The 22,461-nt window shown below is 36.9% G+C and overlaps 1 protein-coding gene across 1 annotated transcript in view; it reads left to right on the top strand.

Moving 5' to 3' along the window:
* Nucleotides 1-21,992, top strand: part of LOC104899248 (chaperone protein dnaJ 10) — a 42,300-nt gene extending 20,308 nt beyond the window's left edge. Inside the window, exons 5-11 of the mRNA XM_010686400.4 lie at nt 4,600-4,729; nt 13,976-14,134; nt 20,630-20,808; nt 20,905-20,985; nt 21,082-21,240; nt 21,431-21,558; nt 21,692-21,992. Coding sequence (XP_010684702.1) covers nt 4,600-4,729; nt 13,976-14,134; nt 20,630-20,808; nt 20,905-20,985; nt 21,082-21,240; nt 21,431-21,541 — 819 coding nt within the window. The 3' untranslated portion in view covers nt 21,542-21,558; nt 21,692-21,992. The remainder of the gene's footprint in view (nt 1-4,599; nt 4,730-13,975; nt 14,135-20,629; nt 20,809-20,904; nt 20,986-21,081; nt 21,241-21,430; nt 21,559-21,691) is intronic.
* Nucleotides 21,993-22,461: the final 469 nt, after the last annotated feature.

Here is a 22,461-nt window from a genome sequence, read left to right as displayed (position 1 = left end):
ATAAGATTATTGATTGCTCTTACGGCAATCCATAATCTTGTGATCCATCAAATGGATGTCAAGACTGCGTTCTTGAATGGAGAGTTAGATGAGGAGTTTTACATGAGACAACCGGTTGGGTTTGTTGTCAAAGGTCAAGAACAAAAAGTTCGCAAATTAATTAGATCTTTGTGTGGGCTAAAACAAGCACCTAAGCAATGGCATCAACAGTTTAATGAGGTAGTGTTTAACAGTTTCAAATTGAACAATTCCAGACAAGTGTGTACATAGCAAATTCGATGACAATGGTCATGGTGTAATGATTTGCTTATATGTAGATGACATGTTAATATTTGGAACTAATTTATCCCAAGTTGAGTGGACTAAATCTTTTCTTTCGTCTAAGTTCTCAATGAAAGATTTGGGGGAGGCGGACGTCATTCTAGGAATTAGAATTAAAAGAAGCAAAGGTAAATTGAGTTTGTCTCAATCTCACTACATCGAAAAAGTTCTTAAGAAATTTGATGTTAGTGGTTGCTCTTTTGTATCAACACCCATGGATCCAAGTGAAAAATTAGTACCTAATGAAGGTAGTGCTGTGTCTCAACTTGAGTACGCAAGGGTGATTGTATGTTTGATGTATGCTATGACGAGTACTAGGCCGGATATCGCATTTGCGGTAGGCAAACTTAGTAGGTATACTAGTAATCCTAGTATGCAACATTGGAAGCTATTCGTCGTGTCTTAAGGTATTTGGGGAAAACCAAGGACTATGGTTGAAGAATGATTGAGATTCCTTTGTTGCCAAAACCGATATCGCCGACAGCGATTCATTGTGACAACGATGCTGCTTTGGCAAGAGCATATAGTCAAGTATATAATGGTAAGTCGAGACACATTGGTGTGCGGCATAGTTATATCCAATGACTTATCAAGGATAGTGTTATCACTGTTGACTATGTACGTATAACGTATAATCTAGCGGATTGTTTTACCAAGGCCTTGGCTAGAGATAATGTAAAGAGGATGGCAATCGGTTTTGACACCTCAGAAGAGAATTAAAAGAATATGTTATGTTATCCATTCCCACCCATTTCATTCCGTCTGCTACACCTCTTACACCTCTTGTAAGTGAGCACTATAAAAGGCCTCTCCCTAGCTGGGTTTGTTGCAAAAACTTAAGGGATTATAACTTATAAGCATGTAATGGGATTATAACTCATAGTAGTAGGAATCACAAGATTGATGACTCAATGCCAAGGTAAAAGCTAGAATTTAGAAATTTTTTTGTCGTGGAAAGGTTAGATCTAAAAGTAGGAAAATGAAAATAACTGAAAATGTCTCCATTCTAAACGGACCCCCTTAGGTATTTATATTAGGTAAGGATAATAGGATATTGAGTCTCAAAATATCATCAGACCCAAAATGTGCGGGCACGCCGTTATAAATGGCGTGGGTGCAGCAAGCTCTCTGCTATATAGTCTGCTATAAAGTCTGGGGCAGGGGAATGTTGGTGCGGGCGCACCCTTCATAGTGGTATTGGCGTACCAACTTTTCTGTCTCAAACTTTTTTCCTAGGCTGCAACTCCGCAGGCACGCCATTGTAACCTTTGAAGGTGTTCATCCACAAGCTCAACTACCACTTCAATCACTACAAGTGCAACAGTTTGAAAGTGTTTTCATCCTCTTTGCATATTATAGTAGGTGTTTAAGTGTATCCTTTTATGTATACATCTGTTGCTAGTAGGTTTGAACATAACATAGCTTTCTTGATGACTTTTAGATGTGTAAGGGTGTGTTCTCTTCAACTTAGTGACCCTCAACTTATGTGAACTGAACTTATTGAACCTGAACTGAACTGATTGGAACTCATTAAACCTGATTGGACCTGATTTTAACTTATTGAACTTGACTGAACTTGATTGGAACGTATTGGACCTGATTGAAACTTATTGACATGATTGAAACTCATGAGACCTTATTGACCCTGCTTGAAACTTATTAGACCTTATTGGACCTGATTGAAACTTATTAGACCTTATTGGACCTGATTGAACCTTTTGTTTTTTTTTTTTTTTTGACGAGAAAACCGAAACTATTCATTCATTAAAGCCAAATCCGAGATTACATACGCTACAGCCTCAAGAGGCACTTCTTCCATCCAAACACGCATACACCCATACTCTTTACTCCGTTGTGCTATAGTATGTGCTACTCTATTTCCCTCTCTACGAACATGGTTGAAAGATATGCTAGAACAAAAGCCTCCTAGCCATAGAATATCCTCAACTACATTGCCAAAGCTCGATTCATCGCCCTTTTTGGTCAGCAGGTGCGAGATCACTTTTAGACTATCAGATTCCAGAACAATGTGTCGAAGGCCCATTTCCACGACAATCTTCAGCGCATGACGAGCAGCACATACCTCTGCTTCGTCCACCCCCAGTTCCACCTCCAAATGCATACAGGTTACCCCCATAACCTCTCCAGCCGCGTCCCGCATGACTCCTCCTAGCCCCACCGTGCGGTCTTTGAAGATGGCTGCATCCGCATAGATCTTGTAGGACCCTTCCACTGGTGGTTTCCAAACCTTACACCCTCCATCATCGTTCTTAACATAAATATTATACATTGTGGTATTTTAATAAAAAATTCTAATATTAACATAATCAGCTAATAGTAATATGAATAATAAAATAATGGAAAAATTGACAGGAACAGTCCCAACTATGGGCATTCTACCATTTTTAGTCCCAACTAAAGATTATTTCTGAGCAGTCCCAACTATGTATCATTTTTTATAAATTTGGTCCCAGTAGGTTAATGACCTGTTATAACAGGTAAACTGCGTTTTTTTTTCTTTTTTTTCTTTGCTACCACCTATTTGACGCCAAGTTGCCACCCCACCACCCAGCACACCACCTTGCCACCCACCACCAGCATTAGAACTACTAGAACCACCGCAATCACCCCCACCCTCAACCCGTCTCTTCTCCCTACCACCCTTCGTATTCTCCGTCCCCTGCCACCCCTCTTTGTAAATAAAGAGAAGGTTATTTTTCCCCCACCCATTCATGTCTTCTTCTTCCCTTCTTCATGCTGACTATCAAACCAGCCTACAACGCTGACCACTATCGTCAGACCTCCCCCTGGCATTCACTCTCTTTCTCTCTATTTTCATAAGTTTGTTCTGCTAATATTCTTCACTGGATAAACTCTATGCAACAGCAGGATTCCTATGATTACAGATCTCATTTTTTGAATACTGTGTCTAATTTTGTGCGGGTAATACAACAAGCAAATGCTACTGGAGAGCCTGAAAAATTAGAGAACTCACGTGCATTGCTTCCTGATATTTCATCATTTTCTAATGCACATATCAGTTTCCTTTTAAAATTGCTTCCTTCTTTGCCTCAATGCTAGTTGTTTCACCTATATTAGATTTTAGTTTATTCTGTATACTGGAATGGACTACCTCTTCTTCCTCAATCACTCCTAACAAGCCATAATTTTCTTCCATTCTGCTGAAAGGTTTGGCAAATTCTGCTTCAACAAATTTAGACATAAAGAGGGTAACTCCTAATGAATCAGTTTTAGGCAATATACAGTGCCCAACTTCAAGATTGAACATCAAAGGACATATGCTTCACATTTTTCCATCTGATCCATTTATAGAAACTAATCTAAGAGAAATTATTTTTTTAAACAAAGTAAATAGGGGAGATATCACTTTAAAGTTTAATGAATGAAAGAGAGGAGCATTATTTGTGAATTGCAACCGAAAGAAGATTTGTTGTTATTTTTGAAGGTTTGGGATTTCAAGGGTGGCAGGGAGGGGGGGAATTTCGCGGGTGGCATGTGAGGGGGAGGTAGGGGGTGGCAGAGGAGGAATAGGGAGGAGAGAGAAAGAGGAAGAAGAAAACCGGTTTAAGAGATTTGTAAAAAGTTTAACCTGTTAAACAGGTAACTAGTCAACTGGGACCAATTTTGTAAAGAATGATGCATAGTTGGGACTGCTAATAAATAATCCTTAGTTGGGATTGAAAATGGCGGAACGCCCATAGTTGGGACTGTTCTTGTTAATTTTTCCTAAAATAATAAACAATAATACAAATATTTGATAAAATAATAGACAATAATACAAGTATAATACTATATAATCATTGTGGTACTTTAATTAAAATTCTAATAATAACATAATCAGCTAATACTGATATGAATAATAAAATAATGGACAATAATACAAATATTTATTGAACATTGACTATTTGGACCTTATTGGACCTGATTGAAACTTATTGCACCTGATTAGAACTTATTGGATCTTATTAGACCTGATTGGAACTTATTGCACCTGATTGGAACTTATTGGACCTTATTAGACCTGATTGGAACTTATTGCCCTGATTGGACCTGATTGCAACTTATCTGAACTTATCTGAACTTATTGGACCTGAAACTTAATTTTTTAAGTGGAAGAGAACGCACCCTAAGTGTGACATAGGTAGTGAGTATCGCACTGTATTTAGTATCAAAAGTTGGTTTTGTAGTGATCTTGTATACATTGTCAATTTTTATAGTGTAAAATAATAAAATGATCATAATTTACGATTATGATAGGTAATTCAAAAGGATAGGGAAGACAAACTTGCAGAAAAATTAAAAGATCGACTCAACCAGTATGTGCATGGCAGTAAAGAGAGTTTTAAGTGTAATGCTGAAGCTGAAGTATCTAGACTTTCAAGTGCAGGTATTATTTAATGATTATTTCTCTCAATTTTTTGTAAGTAATTTAAGGCTGAATTATCTATGTTTATTGACATAAGGTATAAAACCCCGCCTAAAAGAGTGCTCAGTCCTTAAATTCTTTTATATGTTTGGTTCACTTCTGTGAGGCATGGATTGGCAGCATGGTGTCAAAATAAGGCCGCATCGTATCGTATCATATCGTGTGTGTCCTAAAGTTTTTAAAACTATCGCATCGTAAAGGTGTAAAAATACCGCGTTTTAGGAGGGTGTCAAGGATATCTCATGGTATAAGCAGGTGTAAGCAGATATTTGGCAGTACGACAGCTGCATCATCCCCGTCCCCGCATCACCGTGACTGTTATCCCGGTCGTGTCAGAAACCGTATTTTCGAACAATTGTTGGGCAGCTTATGAGCATAATTATCATCTAACTCTTTGTGGTTTTGTTTGTGGGTTTACGCCTCTAATTAACTTGCGCAAGTAGGAGCTATATTCACATAGAGATTTTATCTTGGGTGAAATTCTTAAGACCCAATTTATGTCATATATTATGGTGTACAAAGATTGTGTATAGAATAATAAGGAGAAAGTGGATGGAGGTTTGGGAGGTTAATAGACGTGACTGTTGCTCTTGTGGGGAAATGGTGGTGATGATTTCCCCTTAAGCAATGTTATCTTGGGAGGCTTTGAAGTGCAAAGGGTTCCTGAAGTATTAGTGAGAAGGCATACATCCACACATCATTCACTTGAAGTGTTCTTATGGTAATGAACATAAATTAGGGAAATTCTCAATGGTGACCTCGAACCTTTCGAGTTTTCCATTGGTGACCCTCAGTTTTTTTATTCACATTGGTAACCCTCATTATTGTTCTAGTTCCAAATGTGACTTTATAAAGCAAAAAACCGTTAATTCCATTTACTTCCCGTTAGAACTAATGTCTTGCATACAAACCAATGTGCTTCCACTCTTTTTTTTTATCAATTTTGACGTCAAATTTGCCAAAAGGACGCTCAATTCTTTAGCCGGCCAATTTTTAGGCATGAAAATCAATTTAGACTTTAAAGTTGACCTATAAGGGATAAAATGAGCCCCAAAACTTTGATCGAACAAAAATTAAGGCATTTACTCTGTTGAAAAGTTAACGAAACTAACGATTTTTTATTCTATAAGGTCACATTTGGGAATAAAACAATAATTGAGGATGAGAAACTCGAAAAGTTCGAGGTCACCATTGAGAATTTCCCTATATTAATTGGAATCACGTCATTAACGTATCTTAAAAGTCTATTTAATAAGAGATTTGATTCCATAATACCATATACAAGTAGTCTATAAAATGCTGAAACACTCAGTTTGGCATATCTTAAAGTACATCCAATTTGATGTGGATGTGAATGTACTTTGGTTGAGTTTTACGGAAATCCAAGAACCTTGAAAGAAAGATTGGATCTTTAGGGTTTTCTTTAAGTATAAAGGATTGAACAATTCGATCAAACACAAAGTATTTCACGAATTGGGTCTTGATTCACTCTCAAACACAAAGTAATTAAGCAATCAATTTTTAATCTCAAACACAAAGTAATTGTTTCAAGGTTTGGAAATCACAAAAAAGTCTCAATATTTTCACAAAGAAAATTAAACTCCAATTTTAATCTCATAAATCTAGTCTCTTTATTAATGAAAACGAGCCATATATATAGGCTTACAAAAACCGATTCCTAACTCTACTAGGTTTAGGAATACTAAATAAACTAGGAAAAGGAAAACAAGGGAATTCCTACATCTATTAGGAATCTCACTAAAAGTAGAATTCTAACTCAACTATAATCCTTTCACAACTAGGATTTCTAGTAGTACTTCTAATAAAGCAATATAAACAACTTAGAAACCAAATTTATGAAAGAGAATTCCAGCCTTTAACAATCAAAACTAACACTAAAACACTACTTACGACCTTAAATTGTAAGATGATCCAAACCCAATAATTAAATAGATCAACTAATTTAATCATCTTGAATCTCCTTGTCGCATCCATATCACCCTTAAGATGAACATACTTTGGTCTTTATTAATTAGGTATGTATAATATTTGAGAAAAAATAACTAATATTGCAAAAGAATCTTTAGATGATAACATATCAGTATATCACGTGACATCTTATAAAAGGAGAAAGATGATAAAACCCCTTGGCCCACCTATTTTTTTAATTAAAAAAGTAAAATATGTGAGTTGAAAGAAACCCACGTTTTCTCTCACCAAGTTGGCTCACCAAGTATGTTCATCTTCTTCCTCTTCACTTCAACTTTTCGACTGGTTTCTTCTTCCTCCTTCAACCTCTGTCCTTTGCAACTCCATTCCCTCCTACCATCCATCAAAAATGGATGAAAACAACATCAATGGAGTCGCCTAACTAGGGACGCAGAAAGCCCTAACATAATTCACCATTTTCTCATGAAGCAACATCAAAATTTCAGATCTAGCAACTAGGGTTCAGCGCCGTGTCTGACTGCAATTTGAAGGATCCGACACGTATTTCATACCCGAGTTGGTGTCGTGTCGTACCGACCCGGGTATTTGGCGAAAAATGCCGAGTCGAGGTAACAAAGTATATATATATATACCATTACAACACTAAAAGTATGTTACAAACGTAAACCCTTTCATCACATATTCTCATCCCAACGTGCAACAAAGTTTGACTCTGCCACCCACCAAAGAAATGACAAAACAATTGTAATAGAAAATACAAGCTTAGGTGTATTTGGAAAACCAGTTGATAACACATAGTCATAATAGCAAGTAGTCATATCTAGATCAATTACTTAGAGATTTCATAACATTAATCTTTTGATATGAACGCGAGTGTAGCAAACTGGTGAGGGTTGTCTCCCCACCTTTTACTGTTGTGCTTGTGAGACTTAACCCGAACATGTCCTACTTCCGCTAGGATTTCCCCCTCGTGGTTAGTAACACTTAGGGACTACGCGCCCTAACCCGGGTGTATGCTCACACGTCGTTTCATAATTAATTCCAAGATATTTAATGTTTCATTACTATACAATCCCATATAGTTAACATACCTTTTCAGAATCATGAACATGGTAATTTAGTGCTTAAAAATTCAGGTGTTACAATACTCACTAATAGCGATGTGTAATTGAAGTCCTTAGCCTCTCTTAGAAATGAAGATCGTAATGTACTCCCACAGAAGTAGGATTAGAACTCCTAATTCTGTTAGGAGTATAAGTTGGAATCTAAGTCCTAGTTGGATTGGGATTCTTAATTGAGTTAAAATCATAGTCGAGTTAGGAGTCTGGTGTTAGTAGAAGTCCTTTTGCGTAAAAGGTTTTACTTTCTGTTTGCAAGAGGTTTTACTTGTTTTAGGCTTATTAGTAGTATTGGTTGTAATTATCTTGTTTTATAGGCGTGTAGTTTTGCTGATTTTATCTTTCTTAGTCTTATTTCTATTAGGTTCATTTTAGTATATATATGTAAGTCGGTTATCATTCATAATATACAAAACATTTTGATAACCCTTGGTGAAACTTGAGCAAGGGAAGATCTAGGGAAGCTAAGCTAGATTCCATTCGCGGAATCATATCAAATAGTAACTTTTTCAATTAGACAGTATAACCATGAAACCGTCTCATTATTTATCTAAAGGGGTTGCTTTTTGTTCACGATACTTTTCAAGTGATTCCTTTTACTCAAATAATAAGTTAAGATGTTTTTTTGTTCAACAAACAACTAGTCAATAGCCATTGATTTGTGCTTATGCATATGTACACGTACGTATACATATGTATACGTACATATATATATATATATATATATATAGAAGTGAGTTCATATGAGAATGCATACTTATATGAGAAATGAGAATAAATTTTACATGCTATAACTCTTATGAATAAGTGATGTAACTCTAATGAAAAAGTGATGTAACTCCAAAAACAAAATATTGAAAAAAAAAATAAAAAAACAATTTTTTTTTTTTTGAATTCAAAATTTTTTAGAGGGATATAACTCTAATGAATAAGTTTTGTAACTCTAAACCAATCGTGTGGTTGAGATTCATTCTCATTTCTCATGTAAGGAGCATTCTCATGTGATCTTGCCTATATATATATATATATATATATATATATATATATTTATTTATTTATTTATACCAATGAGGGTTTCTTTTGTTGCTAATGTACTATGAGATATTGAACATAAACAATGACAATCATTTGTGGTTAGTATTTTAGCTGAGTTGCTTACTAGTTAAGAGTTGTTGCGTATACGAGGAGTTCAATTTAGTTGCCATTGTTTATGTTTTTTTTAGTTTGTTTGTGTCTTATTTCTTTTTGTTTTGTTTTATTCATTCACTTTCAGTCTTTCGTGGTATGTGTTTGGCTTTGTCATTGGGTTTTTTTTTTTCCCTCTCTTTCACCCACCAAAAGATTTGATGTAAGTGTAAATTTACTCTCCAAAGTATTGGATGGTGATTCTAAATTAAGGGAACAAAAATACTCACAATTGAACTCAAATCACTCAAAAACAAAAGATAGAACCAAATCGCAAGAATAGACTCAATGTTTTGGGGTTTAGGCCACACATAAGACTCACTCAGTCTCCCCTAAGCTTATCACTCAAGACAAACTCAAAATAATAACGGTTGGTTTAAACTTGAGACAGACTCAAAGTAAAACTATGAAAAGCAAGGATTTTTTATAGGGAAATTTCCTCAGGTACCCCTGAGGTTTGACGTAATTCCCAAATTACCTCTCACATTTAGGGAATTCCTCAGATACCCCCGAGGTTTGTGTTTCGGTCTAAAATACCCTTACTCTTGACGGAACCCCTAACGCCGTTAACTTTTTTTTCTCTTTTTTCTTCAGTTTCTCTCCTTCCTCCCACCCTCCTCCATGGATGAACATCAAAGCTTTCTCTCTCCATCCCCCACCATCCAAATCGACCCCAATCGAACAACTTAATAAACCCCATAACCCAAATTGACCCAATTCGAGGAAGAAGGTGGTGCTTGGGTGTTTCGAAGGGTCGAACAACCTCCCCTCAAACTACCATCATTCGACCCCCACCCTCAAACAACCCTAATCGAAACCCAAATTGAAGGGGGTTGCTGGGTTCGAACAACCACTCTCGCCACCCCTAGCAACATCAATCGACGGGTTTGGGGTTCGCAGCGGGTTAGGGTTTGAAGGGTTGGGCTTCGATGGGGGTTAGGGTTCGTAGGGTAGGGCTTCGACGGAGGTTTGACGGCGGTTCGAAAGGGTTTGGGTGGTTCGGTTCGAAGGGAAGGGGTTCCAAGGGGTTACGACTCGAAGGGAGGGATTCGAAGGGTTGGGTGGTTGGGTTCGAAGGGGTTGGGTGGGTTGAAAGGTCTGGGTGGTTGCAGGGGTTTGAAGGGTTGGGTTCGGTGGTCCGAAGGGTTTGGGTGGGTCGAAGAGTCTGGGTTGGGTGGGTTGAATGGTCTGGGTGGTTGCAGTGGATTAAAGGGGTGGTGGTGAAGATGAATGAAGGTGGCTGTGGTGGGTGAAGAAGGGTGGTGGTTGCAGTGAATTGGTGGTGGTGATTTACTGATTTGGTGAGATTTAATTTTGGGATAATGATGTTTGGCTTAAATTGTTATGAAAGAGAGAAGGGGGATGGTGGGGGATGGAGAGAGAAAGCTTGGAGGTTCATCCATGGAGGAGGGTGGGAGGAAGGAGAGAAACTGAAGAAAGAGAGGAAAAAAAAGTTAACGGCGTTAGGGTTCCGTCAAGAGTAAGGGTATTTTAGACCCAAACACAAACCTCGGGGGTATCTGAGGAATTCCCCAAATGTGAGGGATAATTTGAGAATTACGTCAAACCTCAGGGGTACCTGAGGAAATTTCCCTTTTTTATAAGCAAACTCAAATCTGACTTTTATTCATCCTTTGCTCACATTATATAGAAGAATGGAGCAACAAAAGGAAGCCAAAAGACTTCATAAACAGCCTAGGGAAAATGTCCACTAATGAAGGGTTTAGGAGTTACACTTTCTCCCTTAATTCATGCCTATCATCAAGCCTATTTAATGAGCTGTTACAAGCTTGACTAAACCAGAAAATGATGAGCTAAAAAATCTCCTAATCACACGCCTACAACTCTAATTAGCCATCCTAATCGAGTTACTTGAAGGGTATACTCAAGGATTTATTACATGCTTAAAATCAAACAACAAAAGCAAATAAAACCCTAACAGAACTTGGGCTATAACGTATAGCTTCAATGGGCTTGCTTCTTGATCCTTCAATCAGTCCATGAAATCAACACTTGAATTCGGCCTAAAATTTATCCAAATAAAGTGTTTACCACTTTTTCCGTAAGTTCAAAATGTGAACTTATTGATGGACCTATTAAAGTCCACAAAATGAGCCAAATTGACCGAATTCTAGCTGTTATCAATATAAGTATCAACACTGATAATTATAATTCCTCATGTAATGCATGTGCTTTTTTGTTGGACCTTGGACTTGAATCAAGATCCTTAATGCAAAACCCATTATCCTATATCTTTCATAAATAAAAATAAAATACGATAAAATGCAGTTGGCAAAGACGTTCGTGCGTAACCCGACCCGAGTACCCAACATATGATTTGAAAAAATCCATTTACTATCAGTTTATTTTGAAGCTGGTCCCGCATGTGAGAAATGGCTCGTTTCCTACAAATCCTTGTTATGTTAGGATTTGCTTATTTCCTAGTTGTAGTAGGATTAGTTTTCCTAATTCTATTAGAATTAGAACTCCGAGTTCTGTTAGGAGTCTTTTTAATGTTTTAGTTTGTTTGATATTCTAGGTGAGTTAGAAGTCCAAGTCCTAGTTGGATTAGGATTCTAATTGGAGTGGAGTTATAATAGTATTAGAAGTCTAGTTAGTAGTAACCAAGTTGAGGTTGTTCTACTTGGATTAGGAGTGTGTTTATTTCTTTCTTATCCAGTTCTTAATTTCCTAACCTTAGTAGGACTAGCGTTTGCTTGTTTACCTCTGTTTTTACACGCCTATAGAAGGCTTGCATGTCATTGAATAAAATGAGTTTTGTTGAGTTTAAGAAAAGTGTTAAGCTTGTCGTGCTTGCATAGAACTGAGAGTTCAAATACACAAATTGCGAATTTGTGTGATCTTGGAGCTGAGACTCACAAGAGAACCTCTTAAACTGCTATTTAAGAGTCTATCCCTTTTATTTTTATTGTTGTTCATCCGTAAGTTCATAAAAACACAAAAAGAGTTCGAATTGCCAACAAAAATCACATCAAGTGGTATCAGAGCAAGGGTCACTGTGACGGCGCGTGAGGGCGTGTGTGACATCAGAATTTGGATTTTTTTGGTTCTATGGATAGCTAACATATAGGGCTATATTGTGTCAAAATTTCAGCCTAATACGGTAAGTAACGAAGTCACAGTGAACGCAGACATTTGATGCAAATTTCTGTTTTTCGGACAGATTACATACTGTTAGTAAAACAAAAGCTGCAGCCAATTGGTTTATTATGTTTTGATGAAATTTGGGTCGAGTGTTTAGGAAACCAAGGGGTATGTTGTGACAAAATTTCATGAAAGTTCGAGGTGTTTTACTTAGGTTTAAGATCTCAAATTTTAATTGAAAATTTGTGGACAGTTTGTGCATTATGATAAATCAACTATGAATTGTTGTTTCCATTATTATGATGAGTTAACAACCGATGAAATTCTTGAGGAATTGTCCATATGTCTACAACCAAAGTGGGATTTGATATATGAGTTGAATCAATATTCTTTGGATGTAAAGCTTAATAGTTATTTGGAAGATGTTCCTTTCACTATAGAGGACGAATTTTCAAATTTGGTTTTCATTGTTCAAGATGACGAAAAGATTGAAACTTTTTCTTTTTCTAAGAATAAAGATTTGATCTTTGAATTTTCAAATGAGGAAGATTCGATCCCTCACGTTGATGCAACGGAATCTATGCCTTTAGTCGATGTTCCATGTGCAAAGAAAGCTTCCAAGCAGCGTGGGGTACAACATTATGACGCATCTTCTACTGATTTTGTTTGTCATGATGTAGTTCTTTGTCATATCCGTCCATAAACATCATGGCTTCCACATCTGTTTCGCATCTATGAACTTGTTCTTATAGTTCATGGTTATCGTGTGTGGATGATTGCTTGGTTACGTCAAAAATTGAGGGTCCTTTCAAGGTTGTTAAGAAGCTTGGGGTTCGACACATAAGGTTTTATTGGGCGTGGTATGTGTGCAGCACTTGGGGGAGTTGATTTGGTGCCGTGCTTGGAAGACCCTTGAGGAAAAGGGATGTTTTGAAGAGGGAGGGGATGATGCATGTGAGAAATGACTCGTTTCCTACAAATCCTAGTTGTGTTAGGATTTGCTTATTTCCTAGTTCTAGTAGGATTAGTTTTTCTAATTTTATTAGGATTAGAACTCCTAGTTATGTTAGGAGTCTTTTTAATGTTTTAATTTGTTTGAAATTCTAGGTGAATTAGAAGTCTAGGTGAGTTAGAAGTTCAAGTCCTAGTTAGATTAGGATTCTAATGGGAGTAGAGTTATAATAGTATTAGAAGTCTAGTTAGTAGTAACCAAGTTGAGCTTGTTCTACTTGGATTAGGAGTGTGTTTATTTCTTTCTTATCTTGTTCTTAGTTTCCTAACCTTATTAGGACTAGGGTTTGCTTGTTTACCTTTTATTTTAGACGCCTATATAAGGCTTGCATGTTAATGAATAAAATGAGTTTTGTTGAGTTTAAGAAAAGTGTTAAACTTGTCGTGCTTGCATAGATATGAGAGTTCAAATACACAAACCGCGACTTTGTGTGATCTTGGAGCCGAGACTCACAAGAGAACCTCTTAAACTGCGATTTAAGAGCCTATCCCTTTTATTTTTATTGTTGTTCATCCGTAAGTTCATAAAAACACAAAAAGAGTTCGAACCGCTGACAAAAATCACATCAGGGTCATTGGATCGGCATTTTTCAATATCCCAAGATTCCCCACTACTGCGCCTGTTGGAGTCCATGTAAGATTTTTATTATGTAACTCCAACATTTTCATGGTGTGACTGTAATATTTTCATGGTGTGACTGTAATATTTTCATGGCGTGACTTTAACTCCCCACTTCTCATCTTAAGACCCCTTCTGACTAGATCTTGAATATATATATATAGCAGCAAACTGCAATTGTCCTAATTTTCTGACATAGTGTCTACCTTGCTTTTGCAGCCTATGGTGTTGATATGTTGAACACAATTGGCTACATTTACTCAAGACAGGCAGCTAAAGAGCTTGGAAAAAAGGTGATGTACCTTGGTGTGCCTTTTGTTGCTGAATGGTTCAGGAACAAAGGCCATTCTATTAAATCTCAAGTAACAGCTGCAACAGGTGAGAAAATTGTGGTTTCCTGGTTTCCACTTGCTGTTTTGTTTTCTCACATCCTTTTCATCTTCTCTCCATCTTTTTACATTTTATTCTTTGTACATTACATGTTAAGGGAAAGTGACAAAGATCTGCCTTGCAGGATAGTGATCTTCACTTTGAGGAAGATGATCTGTTACAGAACTTGACTTGCCAAATGATCTTATCTAGCTATTTACTGGGTGACCCATAGGGCACAAATTATAGTCCTCGTCACATCTAAAAGACAATAAAGGATAGGGGGGGGGGAGGGTACCTGTTTTCATAGAACTTGACTTATTTTCCTTGTTTCTGATAAATTTATTCATACTTACTCGATATGTTATTATTATTCAGAGGTAGCTTCGATTTTAGTGGGGTACATTATCTGTTTCATAAGAATCTAATGTTGCTATAAGACTGGAGAAAACACTAGAAGTGTGAATCTATGTTGCTTAGACTCGGGTACCCATGTCCGACACGGGTACGTGTCCAAGTGTCCGACTCGGCTATTTTTTAGAAATTTTTCTATTTTTAGCCCAAAACAAAGTGTCCAAGTGTCCCACCCATGTCCGAGTGTCGAGGATCCGACACGGGTACTTGAGGTGAAATGAAGAGTCCGAGCAACATAGGTGTGAATAGAAGATCTTGAGATCCTCAAGCCTTCCTCAATTACTTATAATTGTGGGACGTTGATGTTGGTGTGTTTCCTCTTAAGTCATTTTGAGGAAGAAAAGAAGAGGGTTTAAGAAAGGGATTGCAATCAAGATTAATATTATGGATTGAGTGTATGCATGTTGAGAGTGTGGCTACCTTGACTATTGAAGGTGCTTAATGGAATATAAGGGATAATAGTTGTTTGGGACTAGGAGAAGAGAGGTTAAAGATCCATTTTTGTAGTTTTTATGTAAGACATAAATGTCGGCTGCAATGTGTCTTAGTAGTGCCACATGGAGGTAATACAAATATTAATCCATATTAGGAACTACTCCCTCCGTCCCAAAATATAGTTCCCATTTCCATTTTGGATGTCCCAAAATATAGTTCCCGTTTCCATATTTAGTTCCACATTTTTCCGTCATTTGTCTAGAAAAACCGTGTCCCATCATTTAATTGCTTATTGAATTTTGTTTTTTTCCTTCGTTTATTCAACCAAAATGTTATAATTAATGCACTTTCACCAATTATTCTCCATTCTCTCTCTCTCCTAAAATCATCTTTTCCCATACAACATTTATTTAAATAAACAAAAAAAAATTACTATCCCTACTTGCATAAATTACCGTGAAAAAGGGAAAATGGGAACTATATTTTGGGACGAAGGGAGTAGTTTACGTGGATTTTAGAGAGGTTATATTATTGCAAGAGAGTATACCTCTTGTTGAGGTGGCAACAAGATTACATTATATTATCTTTAATGTAGTAATTCCTCCGTTTCTTTTTGTTCTTCCTATTTAGAATCCTTTGTGAGAGGAAATTGATCAAAACAGGAAGAACTTTTTGAAACTCAAGGAGTATTTCTCGACTATTTCTTTTTATTGTTTTGTGGCCATTTTTAACAAGATTAACTTATGGGCATAGTGCGAAAATGCGCTTTTTGTCACGATTAGGTAACGGTTACGGTGATGCGGGAACGGGGATAATGCGATTGTCGTACCACCAAATGTCGGCTTAAACCATGAAATATCCCTAAAACCCGCCTAAAACGCAGATTTTTTTTATAACTTTACAATGTGGGTAATATCAGTTCGGTAGATTTGAAAATCTTTACGACACGGGCGATGCACTACGATGCGGCCTTATTTTGAAACTATACTTTTGGGTAACTCTATATGGTACCCCTATAGCGTTGACTTTTGAAAATGATACACAAAATGTAAATTATTTACACATAGTAGCATGAAGTTTGATAACTTATTCCTACTGTGGACAACTGTTAAACGAACGTTATGTTTTTACTAGAATACTACAAAAATTGCCTAGTGGAACTTTGGAAATTGCCAGCTAAAAGTCTTCTCTATTTTTCCACTTGCATTTTTGGAATTAAGTTTAAAAATATTGATAAGTAAATCGCTGAAAATTTGTATAAGGTATAGTTTTTGAAAACACTTTATGAAACCTATAATTTTTATAAAACTACATACAAGGGATAATAATGAAAACCAGACTTTTGGAAATAATTGACTCCATAAGGAAGATGAACAAAATGAATCTGTAGTTAGGAGGAAATTTAAGGGGGAGGATTATTTGGGGAAAAAGATGGTCTGCTAGTGTTTAATGACTACACTAAACTTTTACAATGGTGCCCCAATAGAATTAATTTATAAAAATTTGTGTATCCTTTGCAAAAGCTAATAATACAAGGGTACTATGTAGAATTAACCATTACTTTCTAATGAGAATTTAGTTTGCGTTAGGGTTTGTGGGAACAAAATAGTCTTAGTGGGATATGGTGTCTTGGTTGATAACGAATGAAGGCTTTGGAGGTTGGTCACCATACCTACGCGAGGATGTTGCTATATCCTATTTTCCTATAGTGTGTAAATGGTTTTAGGAATTTCATATTAAGTGATTGTGATGGTCAATGTGGTATGTGTGGTATTTTTGTATGCATGTTTGTCGGTGAGTATTTTGCCTGTATATCATTGGTCAAGATAACAACGAAGTTTATGTTGTAGGACCTATATGGGAGGAAGTGAACTTTTTGGGTTGTTTCTCATGTATTAGACTTGCTACTCTTCCTGATACTCTTGTCTCTAATGTTTGTTTAGACAAAGTGTCTTTCTCATGGGCCATGATAAGTGGCTGGAGATCTTTGTGGTCTGAATTTCTAGGTTCTAATTGTTCACGGTAAATATAGTCACCATGTTGGGTAGGTATATTAGGAAAAAAATTATCATGAAGGTCTTTCTTAGCTTTTTAGCTTTGTTATGATGGTAACCAATTATTTTGTATGGCAACTTTATTTGGAAGGAAGGTCCCACTTAAGGTGATGCCTTTGTATGAACATTGGCATTTGAGGGGCAGAATTGGATTGCTGTGCGCAAATGCCAAAACTCTGAATAATCTGTGTTTCACCCAGTGTAATTGACAAGTCAATGTATCAACACAACCCGTCTACTATCTATGCTAATGCTGAGAGGAAGTTAGTCTTGGAATTGCACAAAACAAAGGCAATGGTTAGCTCTATTGTGGATATTTTTATGCTTCATCGAGTCAGTATTGAATCTTGCTCGTCTATCTCCATTTGTTAGTGGACATGGTAAAGGCTAGGATTTTCTTAATATTCGTGGTTCTTTCTGGTTGATAAAGGGGCTAATGTGAAAATTTCTTGTGGAGCATTTCTTCTGAATGAAATTAACTTATTCTCTGTAGAGCGATATAATTGTTCAACCGTTTTTTTCAGATAAAGTAACCTACTTAATTTCTTTGTGGACTACAGTCATTTGGGCCTGTGTAGTCACACGATGATGGGTCTGTTAATCATAGTTGAAGTAGTAGTTGTTAGCTTTGTAGTAGCGATTAGCATAAAGGTTAAATGGTACAGGTTAGATGGCAAAGTAGTTGTTAAAGTACAAAGTCTATGATAAAAGTAGTTGTTGGATTAAATAAAAGACAAAGAAGACATGTACTGCATCTCCAAAACCTACGATTATTGGTTAATTTAAAGTAATAGGGAATTTTAATGTTTATCATTTCCATAGCAATTGTCAATAACACTAGATCAAGTACAAATACTTACTCCCTCTATCCCATATCGCAACAATTTGAATGGCACACTTGCCAGACCATTAAGATCCATAACTATCATTTTATGTTGAAAATTTACATTGATAAATCTTTGAACATCTTTCATACTTACATATGTTCTTATATACTATTTATAAATTTGGTCAAAGTGAGGCATATGGGTAGTGGAAAAGTCAACTGCTGCAAATAATATGAGATGGAGGTATTATTTGATACGGGAAAAGGTAGAGTTTTTTATAGGAAAATAATAAAAAGGATGGTGAATTATCTTTTGAAGCCTGAAGACCAAAGAGTGTTAATACATGCTCTTGCCTTAATAACCCTCACTAACAACTTCCTCTTTCTCAAAGGCGCGAAAATGAGCTGAATTGCAGATTTTCTGAAAAGGTACAAAAATCAAAAGGAACAACCGAGGTGGGTTTTGGAAATGGAAGATCTGACTTGTTTCTAGGTTGTTAATGGTGGTGGTGGGATGGCCAGCAAAATTCATTCAAATATATGCCACTATTCTCTGGTTTAGATTTGCAAACAAAAATATGGAATTCTAGCCTTCTCACTCCCTTAATAGCCTTCTCAGATTCATTGGAGAAGATGAACGATATATGAAGAATTGCATAATGAAATTTGAGATTTTATTTTATGGGAAGCTACATATAAACTTTGAACGTTATCATGAGTAACGTATCTCAAACGCTTTCTAAATGCTAGTATAATTGCTAACCTCTACCGAACCCACTACTTTGCCAAACACTCATTTTATTATCAACTTGAGTTCTGAACTTGTGAAACGACTACCCGCTACGTATAAGCTGATGGCAAACAGGATGAGAACTCAAAGGAATTGGATCATTTGTAATAGATACCTTTTGATTGATTACATAACTCATGTTTTTGCTCTTATTTACGGAGATGCTTTATTTTATTGATAACCTAGACCCTTCCCATCTTGTTAATAGCATGATACTTTCTACTTGATGAAAATCATGGATTGATAATTATATCCAGTTGCAGCCTTTGCAGGTCAAAGTGGAATAAAATAAAGATGCCAAGTTGGTGAGTACCCTCTTGTTAGAGAAACCTCAAACAACTTATCTGAGAGTAATTCCTTAAGAATGATCATGATATCTTAGATGTCCATGCTACCCCATAGGGCATAGGGTCCATGGACACAACCATTTCCTGAGTTTTGATTCCTTTTGGCATGGAAGGAGGCCTGATAGTGGTATCAGGAACAAGGAAACAGATGGGACCACCTGTTGCGAAATCATGTTACTCAATAATAGATAGGATTTCTGGACAATGATGGTGCTCTTGCCGACAATCTATAATATATCTCATCTCTCTTTCATTTGTACTTTCCCATTTGTTTTTCCCTCATTTTTTCTCATGCTCCTTATAGAACTCGCATCAGTGCAAGGGAAATCTTCTATCAGTCTCTCTAGAACAACATTAATCATAGCATGCTAGAATTGAGAGGGGACTGAAAAGTTCTCGATGATGGCTGTGGCAGGGTCAATGTTACCCGTGATCACAAGTCAGACCCTGCACCGCGAAGTGGTTTGTGTGGTCCAAATCGCGGGTTAAACGCAGCCCATATCTTTGAAGGCCATGACCCTGTTTCTCAGACGGATGACTCACATATGCTTGCCATGAAAAAGCATGTTGCTCTAAATGTTTGCTGGAGAAATGTTGCCAGAGAAACGGGGAGAGAAAGAGACGAGGGAGCATCGCTAGAATGACATGTGATGTAGTTGCTAGTCTCTTTACCTCTGGTTTTCCTCTTCTTTCACAGTAAACTCTTTAAAGATTACTAATAAAGATAGAGGGGCTTCTGGGCCACATGCCCAATCAAAGTTGTTTTACAGCTTGCATCCTGGTTCCAATTGATTTCTTCCTCCTAACTCCAAAAGAGAACTTTGTGCGTGTAAATATATCTTATAACACCCTACTCTCCACCGTTAATTTAGTGTTTAAATGTTTTGTGGGAGAAGTTTCAAGGGGAGGGGGGGGGGGTGATTCTCATTCTACGCAAGCCGATGGGTAATTGTTGGTACATGGAAGCACAAGGTTGAATGGTGAGCGACGTTCAGCTGGTAAGTGATGGTGCTCCTGGAAGATGTTTATGTGCTGGAATTTGGACGGAGTCGAAGTTTCTCAGGCACATTTTCGGGGCTGGAGATGGTTACTGGTTAGCGACATTACAAGGACCCATCAGGCATGTAGGAGGTGTGTGTTGAGAGTGTGTGTGAATGGTCTTAGGTGGCTAACAAATAGTGTTTCTCCTCACAAGCCAGAGTTTACGGGGAACGTCCCCCCTCAGCCTGCCCCACCCCAAGAAGGCATGTGCTTTCAGGGACGGCCATGTGAACTTGTCCACTGCAATGTGTGTGAATACAAGTTTGAAGATAGTACTCATGCTTCTTAGGACTAATCTCTGAATGATTGATCATCTCCTCTTTGTCTCATCAATGTGGGGACTTGAGCGTTTTCTAGTTGAGTATTTTGCAAGTATATGGTAGTCTACGGTTGTCATTATCTTGCCTTTCTGGTATCTTCATTCTACGGATTATTTGGACACCCCCAAGAGAAGAGCAAGCTATTTGATACTAGGTCCTTATTGCACCATTTTAAATGTGTAGTCCTCTTTTAGGGCGCTGAGTTTTAAAAAAAAAGTCAATATCTGCTTTTAAATTGTCGTGTCATTAATCTTTATCTTTTTGCTGGCTATTATAGGTGCTGTTGCTTTATTTCAGCTACAAGAGGACATGAAACGACATCTTAGTGCAGAGGGTAACTACACTGAGGAAGAGCTTGAAAACTATATGGAATCTCACAAGAAAGTGATGATCGATTCTTTGTGGAAGCTCAATGTTGTTGACATTGAGGCCACTCTTTCTCGCGTTTGTCAGATGGTTGTTGAATCTATCCATTTAATTTATATTAAAAAAGTTGAATCTGGCTTCCATTGTTTTTCTTCTCTGACAAAACTGTCTTCACTTGGGTAACAGGTTCTTCAAGACAACAATGCCAAAAGGGAGGAGCTTCGTGCCCGAGCAAAGGGGCTAAAAACACTCGGGAAAATATTTCAGGTAATGTTCAGTCGTCTTTTATTCACAGTATCATCTGATAATATAGAATTCATTTGCTGAAATTCTGATATCCATAAACAAATTTTAACCTAACAGCGAATGAAATCATCTGATGCCAACGAGGCTGATATTGCAGTGGGCACTGAGCTCACTAAATTAAACGGAAAGGAGTCAAGCAATGATCCATTTGCTTCAAATACATCCCCTAAAAGCCCAAAAACAGAAGACCAATCTTATAATGGAGTTCGATCACAGGTACCCAATGCCAATATTGTGTCTTAAGTTCCTTGTAGATACCTTTACCTGCCCCCATATTGTCTTTTTATCTATGGAAAATGTTTCTATGTAAAAAAATGCACCTAAATTCCTAAACAAAACTATTCCTAATCAGTGCTCTGGTTTAGCATTCCTGGCTAAAAGTTTGTTCTTTACTGGGATGTTGTAGATTCCATATGTGGTTGCTCCGCAATTTGCTGATGCTTCTGACTGCCATATTAGCTACCCAATGCCAATAGCACCTCCTGGTGTTCAAAGAAGTCATTCCGCTGGGAAATAATGATAAAAGGCAGTTTGGTATCTCCCCTGACTTTGGCTTTCGCTTTCTCGATTTCTCCTTTTGTACCTGGGTTTTTCAGAGAAGTTGGATATTATTGTACCATCTTTATTAAGGTCATATGGGATGAATTCGTGTTTTCATTGGTGACAGGAATGTGTGATTGAGTCATGACGACCTGGAATGAGCCAGACACTTTTTGTTATCGATTTATTGTGACAAGGGTTTGAGAGAGATGTATCATGTATGCAGTAGCGTATAATATATTGTAAATGCAAAAAGAATTGGGCAGAAGATAAACAAAGTTGATTCTCACTGTCTCCATATGCCATTGGCACCTTCTAGTTGGCTGATTGAGTTTTATTTTCTTTCTCATGTCTAGTTTTTTGTGTAATTACTGTATTGTTAAATTTGTCTCTTTTTCTATTTATATTTTTATTCTGATGTCAGATAATCGACTTGTTTTTTGTTTGGTGATTGATTAAGCTTATCCACAACTTCATTGTGAAAACAATAGTTTGCAAATGGTTAATTAATATACTTGTTTTGTGTCGACACCAAGTTTGCAAATGAAAAGAATCGACACCATTATGAAAAGAATCGACACAAAACTTCATTATGAAAACAATAGTGAATCTAGCAAAAACATACTCCAGAGTGAAGACATACAAACCATAGTGTTTTACCGTCCATCTCCATTTAGTATCCTATGATGACTAATACCTCGCTCTAATTGGTCCGGATCGAGGAAATAATAAATAATGAGTCTAAAATAAAATGTTTTAAGTCCAAAATCATTTTTTAACTCTTTTTCTTAATTCATCGAAAAAAAAATTATAAATGATTTTACTAAGCCGACTTTCTAAAACGTATTAAAATAGTTCGTCTTCAAAAACCTTATAAAAATAGTTTTTAAACTCTCT

The sequence above is a fragment of the Beta vulgaris genome, chromosome 1 (genome assembly GCF_026745355.1).
Source record: "Beta vulgaris subsp. vulgaris cultivar EL10 chromosome 1, EL10.2, whole genome shotgun sequence".
Classification (NCBI taxonomy): Eukaryota; Viridiplantae; Streptophyta; class Magnoliopsida; order Caryophyllales; family Amaranthaceae; genus Beta; species Beta vulgaris.
Note: the sequence above shows the minus strand (reverse complement) of the source record. Positions and strands in the feature narration are given on the sequence as shown.